The 12,864-nt window shown below is 34.0% G+C and overlaps 1 protein-coding gene across 1 annotated transcript in view; it reads right to left on the bottom strand.

The window, feature by feature from the left end:
- stard13a (StAR-related lipid transfer (START) domain containing 13a) overlaps nucleotides 1–12,864 on the bottom strand; it is an 87,572-nt gene that overhangs the window by 36,298 nt on the left and 38,410 nt on the right. The window contains 1 exon segment of the mRNA XM_056466528.1: nucleotides 4,364–4,445. Within this exon segment, the coding sequence (XP_056322503.1) occupies nucleotides 4,364–4,445 (82 nt within the window).

Raw genomic sequence — 12,864 nt, 5'->3', positions numbered from 1 at the left:
TTTTTCAGATTTTTGCTGAATCGTGGGCTGCCCAGTAGCTTTAGATGTGGAGTCCATTTCTCTTAGGCCTTAAAACTATGTGAAAAAAGTTTTTGATATTTAAGCATAAGAAATCATTTTAAACTGAAAATAAAATGTCAAAACAATGAATAAATAAATAAATAAATAAATAAATAAATAAATAAATAAATAAATAAAAATAAGAATTTTAAAAGTAGTATTTGTCTAATGTAAATCTAAGCTACATATTAGCTAAGTATTTCCCTTTTAAAGACAACAAATCTTGTCAAAGTCTGCTGAACCTCTGTTTTTTGATCAATTATATTACAATATTTTTCTTTTTGGACCGGAGTAGAAATGTGTAAATCCATACAAAGTATAAAGATGAGCTGAGCGCATCCATTGGAAATAACGACCTTGCACACGGAACCTTAAACTAGTGCACAGTTGGCATAGCTTTGTTTAGTTGCAGCAGAAACACGGTGTAGAAAAAAGCCTTTACAATTAATTAACCATAACGAATTAAAGCGTGGTTATTAGTGATATTGGTTAATCCTTGCATACCTAATTGATTCAAACTTCATACTGTATTGTATTGTTCTTTTGTGAGGGTGAGTTTAGGATTGTCATGAGTTCACACGGCAATCTGATATTATTGTTTCTTTTATTTTGCGAACGGCCAAACAAAGAAAATCTGATCTGAGCAATAAATCATAACTGAGCGCTAACACTTGCATTGTGAGCGTAACCTCAGACGTGTGAATGGACTCTTTTTTTCTTTTCATTTTATCTCACCCTCGAAGACCTTTCCCATTATTACAAACACACCGCAGACCCTTCATTTTACACCCATTCCAGACAAACAAACAAGCCATTACTTCACCTATTAAACCAAAATGTGTTGTTTTCTTGATGCGCGTGACATCACCACGGTTTAATCAGCTGTCTGACTGCCTTTTTAAATCAAGATTCCCTAATTAAACTTCCAGATGGTCCCGTAAATATGCATAAATATCGTGTCTGCTGTGCGATAATGAAACGGCATTCTCATTCCAGCAGTCTGGGTCCTGAAGAGCAGTGTGTGTGTGTATTCGGTGACAGTAAAGCTGTCAGATCTCACTAACGCTGTCATTAGTGTCATTAGGGAACCTGCTAGAAAGCCTCAACGCCTCAAAGTCCAGGCCTGGATTCACACACACACACATGCAGACAGACACACACACAGCCATCTGTTAGAGCCCTCGGGCCTTTGAGAGGGACTTCAGAGCGACTCCATGGGGGCTGAACTGGGGATCAAAGCGGCAGGGAACGGGACAGACTTTATGGAGGACACGGGTCAGACACATAGAGAGGTGAGGTCGCCACTGGGAAAGAGCCATTTACTAAGCTTTCTCGCACTTCTATAAGCAGTAGAGATGGTTTGATCTGCTTGGGTACTGGACTTTGAAGAGAAAATAAGCTGAAGTTTCTTTGAACATGTTTGCCCTTAGGGAAAACTAATGTACTGTATATACTTTCATCCATACATCACCCAGTGGTAAATAATAGCAATTTAATTAATTAATTAATTAATTAATTAATTATTATTATTAATACACAGTAAACCCAATAAGTTAAGGCAACTCAAACCGTGAGAAAAACCGTTTGCTACAAACCATTTAAGTCAAAAATCTAATCTATATGAGTACTGTGAACTTACTGCATTTAATTTGAAGTAATGAGGTATTTCATTAACTCATTACCTTCAACACTAAGTTCAACACTTTTCAAATGAGTAGAATTAACTTTTAGTCAATTTTGAGTGAACTACACTCATTTCATCTGATAAAGTTGACCGGTTTTAAAGTGTAGCAATCTGAAAAAAGCTGGAATTTCTTTGAACACGTTTGCTCTTATACTCAAAACTTGTTTGCTGCTTGTTCAAACTACTTATTTAAAATGAACTGAAATAGCACAATTATTATGTTTTTATTTGGAAAAATTGTTTGATGTTTAATCCATTTAAATTTGTAAAAACAATTAAGTTAACTTAATCGATTTGTGTTGGGACAACATGAAGGAATTAAGTTAACTTATTAGTTTTTTTACAAATTTAGGTGGATTGAACAAAAAAACAAAAAACAAATGTATAGTATACTTCATACACCGCACAGTGGTAAACAACACCAATTATAATTATTATTTATTAATTATTATTATCAACAGAAAAATCTATCTGAAAAAAAAAGCTGAAGTTATTTTGAACATGTTTGCTCTTACACTGTAAAAAAATGCTGGGTTCCACACAATCGATTTGTGTTGGGACAACATGAAGGAATTAAGTTAACTTGATCAAGAAATTACACTTAGCTCATGTTTTATACATAACTTGTTTGGCATGCTGTCCCGGGTGAGAGCCCTGAGCTCAAGGGATCCTTGGGCCCAGGGCTCCCTCCCTTTCGCAGGGCAAGGGGAGATTGAGCTCAGGTCGATCTCAAAACTCCCCCGCTGCCGAGGCTAAAGTGAACTTCCTGAGAGTAAGACATTTAGAAAAAAGAAACGGGGGAAACCCACACGGACACGGGGAGAACATGCAAACTCTGCACAGAAAAACCCGATGGCCCAGCGAGGACCCAGCACCAATGGTATTCTTGCAGTGAGGCAACAGTGCTAGTCACTGGGCCACCGTGCCACCCAAATTTAAGTGGATTGAACATAAAACAAATGTATTGTAAATACTTTCTTCCCTACACCACCCAGTGGTAAATTCATTTATTCATTCATTTTCTTTTCAGCTTAGTCCCTTTATTAATCAGGGGTCACCACAGCGGAATGAACCGCCAACTTATGCAGCATAAGTAATGCCCTTCCAACAGCAACCCATCACTGGGAAAAACCCATACACTCTAATTCACACACATACACAACAGACAATTTAGCTTTCCCAATTCACCTACAGAGCATGTATTTGGACTTGTGGGGGAAACCGGAGCACCCAGAGAAAACCCACGCCAACATGGGGAGAACATGCAAACTCCACCCAGAAATGCCAACTGGCTCAGCAGGGGATCAAACCAGTGACCTTCTTGCTGTGAGGCGACAGTGATACTCACTGCGCCACAGCGCCTCCCACATTGGTAAATAACAACAATTATTATTATTATTTATTAATTATTATTATCAATAGAAATATCAATCTGGAAAAAGCTGAAGTTATTTTGAACATGTTTCCTCTTACACTATAAAAAAAAATGCTGGGTTCCACACAATCGATTTATGTTGGGACAACATGAAGGAATTAAGTTAACTTGTTTTAACACATTTAAGTGGATTGAACAAAACAATAAAGCTACATATATCAAGTATTGATATAAGTGGCTTGAGAAAACAGGAAACATAATTTTTAAGTGTAAGGAAACAAATATACTGTATAACCTTTCATCCATAAATCACCCAGTGGTAAATAATAGTAACTAATAATAATAATAATTTATTATTATTATTATTAATATTATTAATGATAATATAGAGCCTTTTGGTGTTAAACGTGTATCCATTTTCTACAGATTGTATGATTATAGATGTACTACACACAAAATAATCTGGCGATAAATAATTGCACTATAAAATAAAATAAAATAAAATAAAGCCAGAAGTAATAAAAGAATAAGATAAAAACAGAAGAAATTGAAATAATACAAATAGAATCAATGAATATAATTGTACACATAGTACCGTACATACAGCACAAAACACCCAGTGAAATATAATATATTCATCATAAAAAATAATAATTACAATTTTAGCAATAATATAAATGAAGTACTAATAATTGTAGAAATAATAAAATCAAATAAAATGTTAGAAATAATACAACAAAAATTTCTATAACTCCAGAAAAGAAATAACACCAGAGTGAAAGAATAACATAAAAACAGAATAAGAACTGTAAATAACACAAACAAATCAATTAATATAATTGTACATACATTTACATAAAATTTAATTACAGTGTTGACAAAATATAAATAAAATGCAAAACGTTGCAGAAACAATATAAAAATAATAAATAATAAATAAAAAATAATTTAAGAAAACGAACAAAAAACTAATTAAACAACTAATGAAACATAAAATAAAATAAAATAAAATAAAGCAAAATTAAATTAAATAAAGTTCTGTCAATAGTAACTTCATTTTGTCTTTTCCTTATATTGATCAACACTGCACAACATAAACGATCAGAACAGCATGGCAGTCAGAGCACTAGTGATTGACAGTAAAGCCTTTCATTTCACAGCTGTCATTTGAAGTAAAAACAGAGTATCGTGTTTCTCACTACAGACTCTCAATCTCTACATAATCTCTGCATTTGGAAACTCACCGGCAAAGAGGCTCCACAAGGTCTTTATCCAGAAAGTCATGGTCCCTCTTGACGGCGGATATTTCAATGGGAAACTGGGAATCTGTGGACAGAGACAGAAAGCAGATGACTTACAATGTAATGTTTAATATAAGCAATATATTCAGAACCAGCTTTCATTGCAATTCTCATATGGACCATCTTCCAGTATATAAAGAAATTCACAATCATGAATAAAAATGGAGGGAGATAAACAAATAGGGAGATAACTGAATGAAATACATCTAGTCCATGAAGCTAGACGTCTTCTGCATAAAATCACAGATGTTTTAGAGCGAACACAATCTCTGGCAGGCGCTGCTTCACTGATTACATTACACAGATCAGGCCGGCTATGAAACTCGGGTTATCACAGAACTCACTCCAACTGACTCAAACTAATGTAGACAGGTACAGAGAAGAAGAGGGAGGTTGGACTGTCACGATATCTGTTTTTTTTGTTGTATGATATATTGCACCAAAATATATAGTGCAATAGACAATATTATTGTCATTTTAATTGCCATTTTATGCCACTCATTATTTAATGCCAGAATATAATATCATCACGATGCAAATACACTCTACCAAAGAACTCATAATATTTTATTCTTAAGCATATTTCATTTAATTATAGCCGTTTTAACAATTTAACATCAGAATGTGAAAATGCAATCATAAATAAGTAATTATACATTTTAACAAAATTACAAGGTAAAAAGTAACAGTGGCTGCGATATCTGCTACTAGATCTGTTTTCAGTTGTCAGCAGAGATGTATAAAGTACTAGAGACCCAGACTTAAGTAAAAGTACAAGTACTCTATCAAAAAGTGACTTGAGTAGAAGTAAAAGTGCTCTTTAAGCACCATACTTAAGTGGAAGTACTAAAGTATTCAACATTTTTTGTACTTAAGTATTGCAAGTAGTTTATTTCAAAATTTACTACTCAAGTACTGAAAGTAAAAGTACAAGTATTGTGTAATGTAGTTATTAAAGAATGCAATCAAAAGACATCATATTGTTTTGTTTATTTTAAATCTCTTTTTTGGGGGCACGTCATTAAGCAGAACGAAAAGAAACATGACTTACAATACTGTTTTTCTCTCACGCTTGAACCACAGATCTGACAGATTATAACAGCTTTAACACACACCTTTCAAAGTTGTGTGTCACAAAAACAGTCCATAATCCACTCAAAACGCTATTGAAACCCAATTTCGGAGCACAAATTACTGGTTGTAAACGCTGTAAACGAACGTTCTAATTCACTTGATTTTGATTTTATTGTAAAAAAAAGAAAACGTGTATATGCTAGCATATCTGAAGGACATCACTGGACCCCTGCTGGACCCCCTGCAGTTCGCCTATAGAGCAAACCGGTCTGTGGATGATGCAGTCAACATGGGACTGCATTATACCCTACAACATCTGGACAAACCAGGGAACTACGCAAGGATTCTGTTTGTGGACTTCAGTTCTGCCTTTAACACCATCGTCCCATCACTGCTTGAGTACAAACTGACCCAGCCCTCTGTTCCTAGCTCTGTCTGTCAATGGATCACCAGCTTTCTGACAGATAGACAGCAGCTAGTCAGAATGGGCAAAATCACATCCGACAGCCGCACCATCAGCACTGGTGCCCCCCAGGGATGTGTTCTTTCTCCATTGCTTTTCTCCCTGTACACCAACGACTGCACTGCAAAAGACCCCTCCATCAAACTCATTAAGTTTGCAGACGACACTACTGTTATCGGCCTCATCCAGAACGGTGACGAGTCTGCATACAGACAGGAGGTGGAGCGGCTGGCGTTATGGTGCAGATACAACAACCTGGAGCTGAACACGCTCAAAACAGTGGAGATGATAGTGGACTTCAGGAGAAACCCCCCTGCACTCCCCCCACTCACCATCATGAACAGCACTGTGGCTGCAGTAGAGTCATTCAGGTTCCTGGGCACCACCATCTCTCAGGATCTGAAGTGGGACACTCATATAGACTCTATTGTGAAGAAAGCCCAGCAGAGACTGTACTTCCTTCGTCAGCTGAGGAAGTTCAACCTGCCACAGGAGCTACTCGTACAGTTCTACTCAGCTGTCATCCAATCCATCCTCTGCACTTCCATCACCGTCTGGTTCGGCTCAGCTGCCAAAACTGACCTCCGTAGACTACAGCGAATAGTCCGGACTGCTGAGCGAATCACTGGCACAACCCTTCCTACACTTCAAGAACTGTACTCTTCCAGAGTGAGTAAAAGGGCTCGCAAAATCACTCTGGACGCCTCACACCCAGCACACTACCTGTTCGAACTGTTACCGTCTGGTCGGCGCTTCAGAGCACCGAGCACAAAAACAGCCAGACACAGGAAAAGTTTCTTTCCTCAGGCTGTCTACCTTATGAACAGTTAAATATTCCCCTACTGTGCAATAAATATGTGCAATACTTTCTCATACGCACTTGTACACAGCACCTTATATCAATATACAATGCAATACTTTCTACATTCGCACTTGTACACAGCACCTTATAACCTGTATATTTATAACAATCTGTACATACAACTCACATCCAGGTTTCTTCACTAACCGCATCTGTTTAATGTTCATCATTTTTTATTATTATTATTTTATTTTTTCAGATTATTTTGTGTTGTCACTTGTCACTTTATGTACACTGGAAGCTTCTGTAGCCAAAACAAATTCCTTGTGTGTGTGAAGCACACTTGGCAATAAAACCGATTCTGATTCTGATTCTGATTCTGATTACTGTGTTAAATGAAAATCTGAAATATTTTATGGCTTATGGCTATGATTTAGTATTCAAAAATGTTTCATTTTGATTATGTTTTAATTAAATTGGTCTTAAACTTCATATTTCTATACTATATTTATTCATTCTGGTACTTTTACCATAAACCAACATCTCAACCATTTGGTAGAGGCTGATATTTTAGAAATTATGGGATGTGTTGGGGGAAAATGTATTGATTGTGTTAACAAGCGACATTAGGAGTTAAGAAATGCAATAAATAAAAAAATTCTATTGGTTTTTTTCTTGGTGTGACAGTTAAATGGTTACTTGTAATACAATTGTGTCCTTTAATACAGCAGTAAGATATATGAACTGTACCCTTAATTTGACCCGCTAAAGAAAACACTCTTTCTGAATGTATCAAACAAAACTCATGAACAGAAGACAGCATGAGCATTTATAGCAAATAAACTCATGTAAATATTCTCCCGCCTGCTTTTTAAACGCTGACAGGCGAGGTCTTACACCCCTTTGATTGGTTATTGTCTTCACCTTCTCAACAGAAAGGGCTGCTATCGGCTTTAGAAATGAAAGCGTTGTTCACTGATGGCGGGAAGAACAGCCGCGGTTACAGTCTATGTATGTATAATACGCGGTTATCACAGGTAATCTATAATAGACACAGTGGAGAAAACTTGCACCTCATACACGCCTACCAGGCCAGCGGGTCAAATCTCCAAAGTGAGAGAGGCAGAGATGGAGTCTCACAACATTTCTCTGTAGCAGTGAAATAGCGACTCATGTGCTGTGCCGCCTTCACTCGCCCTCGCGCCTCCGTCCTTCGCCATAGTATTGCGACACCGCACATAGGAGATAAATGACGTCAGTACGTAATAACCCGTTATGATCTATTACTGAACCGATTTCGACCATTTTGACACCTCTAGTAACGAGTAACGATGCAGCTCATAAAAAATCTATCGGAGTAAAAGTAATAAACTCATCGTAAATATGTACTTAAGTAAAAGTGGAAGTAGGAGAAAAAAACAATACTCCAGTAAAGTACAGATACTGCCTTTTAGTACTTAAGTACAGTAGTGAAGTAGTTCTACTTCGTTACTATACATCTCTGGTTGTCAGACACCCACATAAAAATATACTATAGTTATTTATAGTAAATGCTATGGTGTATTTTAACCATACTGACACTGACACCTTCAATAACTAATAGAGATGTTACACAATCAGCTGAAATGTTGCAAAAATTGTTTTTATGTAAGGGCGATATATATTGCATCATCAAAAATGATTGAGGTCATGTCCATGTGTTGTGCGATAAGTCATATTGATTATTATTATTGTGACAGGCCGAAAGCGAGGAATTAAGACAGGGCCCAAAATGTACAATGGCTAAGCATCAAATGTGAGTAAAAAATTTTTAAAAATATATAAATTTTATACATATATATATATATATATATATATATATATATATATATATATATATATATATATATATATATATATATATATATATATATATATATATATATATATATATATATATATATATATAAACAAACAACATTGATTAATAGTTATCAGGTAACTTTTTGATTCCTAAATTGACTTTTAATTCCAACAATTTTTATTACTAATATATAATAATTACAACTAATAATTAATTATTAATATTGTTGTTGTTGTTGTTATTATTATTATTATCATCATTATCACTATTATTATTAAGAAAATATCAATTTTGAAAAACTTTACATTTATTAGCATTATTACTGTGATGTTTCTTTAGTGATTTATGGATTTTTTCTAATGATTATATACTACTAGTAGTTTTAGCAATTTCAAAAAAATTGCAACTGGATGTGTTTTCTTAATTAATTCTAACTACTTTTAATAAAAAAAATAAGTAAGAACAAATAATGAAATAACACTAAAAGTATAAAAAAATCAAAAGATATTAAAATAAAATACTAATGCGAGTAATAATAACAAAAGTTACTACTATACTTGTATATATATATAGTTTAAATATATATTTATTCATTCATTTTCCTTCGGCTTAATCCTGATTTATCAGGGGTTGCCACAACAGAATAAACCGGCAACTATTCCGGCATACGTTTTACACAGTGCCCTTCCAGCCGCAACCCATAACTGGGAAACACCCATGGACTATGACATTCACACACACACTCATACACTATGGCCAATTTTGTTAAATTTTGTTCAGAAACACCAACTGGCCCAGCCGGTTCTTGCTGTGAGGCGACAGTGCTACCCACTGATAATAATAATATTAATTATGTCTTTATTTAACCAGAGGTCTGCAGCACATGACTAATAAAAAAGATTAATAAAAGAATACAAATATAAAAATACAGTTTGGTTATTCAGCCATACCACATTACAATATTAAAAAAACACATACATTGAGAAATGGACTGCTGTTGTTTGTTATAAAGAATAGAGCGAAATGATTTAATCGAGATGAGCTCAGACAATTTCAGTTCAAACTGAAGAGCATTCCAGGATGAGGGGGCGGCATGATATTTTTTATTTACACGTAATGAAATAACGAAATATAATGAACACTAAAACTATAAAAAAAAAATGAAAAGATAATGAAATAAAATACTAATGTAAGTAATAACAGTTACTATACTAATAATATTGTTTCATTTACATTACATTATATATATATATATATATATATATATATATATATATATATATATAGAGAGAGAGAGAGAGAGAGAGAGAGAGAGAGAGAGAGAGTAAATTATTATTATTATTATTATTATCATTACAATGCAATTACAACAATAACAATAATAATAATAATAATAATAATCATAATAATAATAATAATAATAATAATAATAATAATAATAATAATAATAATAATAATAATAATAATAATAATAATAATAATAATAATAATAATGTGATGGCTGGAAAAAACATTATGGTTGGTAAACTTACTTTTTGCCCATTGGGAGGTGTGACAACTATATAAAGATGAACACAAATGTTTTTCCCAGTGGAATCTACAGTTGCAATCAGAATTATTAAAACCCCTGAATTATTAGCCCCCCTTTTTATTTTTTCCCCCAATTTCAGTTTAACGGAGAGAAGATTTTTTCAGCACATTTCTAAACATAATAGTTTTAATAACTCATCTCTAATAACTGATTTATTTTGTCTTTGCCATGATAACAGTAAATAATATTTGACTAGATATTTTTCAAGACACTTCTATACAGCTTAAGTGACATTTAAAGGCTTAACTAGGCAAATTAGTTTAACTTGGCAGGTTAGGATAATTAGGCAAGTTATTGTTTAACGATGGTTTGTTCAGTAGACTATCGGAAAAATATATAGCTTAAAGGGGCTAATAATTTTGACCTTAAAGTGGTTTTTAAAAAATTAAAAACTGCTTTTATTCTAGCTGAAATAAAACAAATAAGACTTTCTCCACAAGAAAATGTCCTTGGTCTGTTAAACATGATTTAGAAAATATTTTAAAAAGAAAAAAAATTCAAAGGGCGGGCTAATAATTCTGATTTCAACTGTTTGTTTGTTTGGTTGTTTGTTTTTCATCATTAAGTCAAGTCATCTTTATTTCTATACTGCATTTTACAATGTAGATTGTGTCAAAGCAGCTTAACACAGATGAAGAGAATAAAAAATTATACTATTTCAGATTGTGGAAGATTAAATCAAAACTGATTCAGCTTATTACAACGTGATGACCTCATGAGGCCAAATGCAGCTTCTTCCACTTTATGACTTTCTCACGAGAGCACAGCTTTGAATGTACAGAGCATTAAATTTAGCATTGTTGACATTTTATCGCTGGCTGACGTAAAGCTACATAAGGAGGAGTCAGAGGGGAACAGAGAAAGAGAGAACAGTCTCCTCTCGACCCTCCGCTGCTCCGGCCGGAAGACTGAGGCAAAGACACTGATAATGAAGACTTCTTCCCATGACCTCTTCCTCCCTTTGGATAGAAACTCCAGCCTGCAAATAGCTCACTGCAACCCCAAAATGACCAGAAAAGATAAAGAGGGGGAGAAAAAAATGTGCTGACAAATGAAGCGCACAGCTGTGTAAATGTGCTTTTTATTCTATACATTAAAAAATAAATGTATAACGATAAAAAAAATCATTTTAAAAAGTTTAGAGCACAGCTATAAAGATCTAGAGAAACATTTTTGATTTGCTTTCAGAGGTTTTTTTTAGGATGACCCATAACTAATTGTACTGTACTGTACTGTACTATATGTGAATGATTGGGTAAAGCAGACTAGAAAACTCATAGTAGGGCCAGAAAGAATCTGCGGCCATGTTTTGCTATTTCTGCACAGAATTTTGTAAAAAAAAATCTGCAGATTTATGCAGAATGATTTTGGAAGTATCGTAATTAAAAGCTGAATATATGAAATAAAAAAATAATACCGTTTTAACTTTTATTTAATGTTTACAATATGAATCCAATTAGATCCACTTATTTGGTAAACAAAGCAAGTCTCTCATATAATATAGTTACTAAAAGACAGAAAATATTACTTTACAAACTGTCTTGTAAATAAATCAAATGAACACTTTCGTTATATGTCAAAAATATTACTGAAATTAATTAAAAAACTGAATAAATATGAATTTACACACATTTACTTAGTAAAGTAAATAAATAGACTCAATGATAGGCTAAAAATCTGCGGATTTCTGTGCGCGCAGATTCTGTGTGGGCTTACTCATGAGTTTAAAGCATAAAGGTAGGGCTGGGCATTATGGCAAAAATGTAATCTCGATAATCATTTTCCATATTGAACGATAGTGATAAATATTTCGATATCAGTTGTTAATGCTTCCAGATTTAAAAGAGTACTCCAACAATGACTGAGGCCACAAAAATTAGAGCGTCCATTAAATAGCATAACATATTTTCAGCCGATAAATTTTCTGTGGCCAAAAAATCAATACATCTCCATTATGATGAAGAGCCTTTATTTGTCATAACACTGTTGCATGCAGTGAAATTGGACCCCTCCGACCATACACAAACATCACACATTTCAGGGGAAGACAGATGTCAAGATGTAGCATAGAAAAATAGGAAATAAGATACGCTGGGGAAAAAGGTGAAAAAAGCCCCTCCCGGACTGTCCTTAAAGTAGGGCAATATCAACACACTTTTAGATTTTCGTTGTTGCACAATTCTGCTGTGGTTGGCTCTTAGATCACTATAGAAAGTCCAAAGCTCATCATTGTTATTGACATAAATTTGATCGCAATTCGATATAATATCGTTTATCTGCCCAGCCCTACATAAAGGTATCCTTATTCCGCTGCACTGATTATGATTGCTATACTGTTATTAATGATTATTTCCTCATAAAACAGGCATCTGTTAAATGTGCTAAAATACAACAAGAACATCAAAAAAGAAACCTGGTATTTACATTAATCTACGCATTTAGGATTTCTACCATCATTTAAAGAATCTCATCTTACCAATAGCATCTGTTTTTTCCTTTGTGACTTTGAAAAACCTAAAGAGTCAATTGATCATAATCATATTGAAAATGCAGTCTGCAGCTTAAAGAGTCACGAAACACCCAAACACATTTTATGAACATTGACAGTCATGCATGTGTCTCACGTTGCTAAAAACACTATTAGGACACATTTATTTCACTAAAAAGTGAA

This window comes from Danio aesculapii, chromosome 10 (assembly GCF_903798145.1).
Source record: "Danio aesculapii chromosome 10, fDanAes4.1, whole genome shotgun sequence".
Classification (NCBI taxonomy): Eukaryota; Metazoa; Chordata; class Actinopteri; order Cypriniformes; family Danionidae; genus Danio; species Danio aesculapii.
Note: the sequence above shows the minus strand (reverse complement) of the source record. Positions and strands in the feature narration are given on the sequence as shown.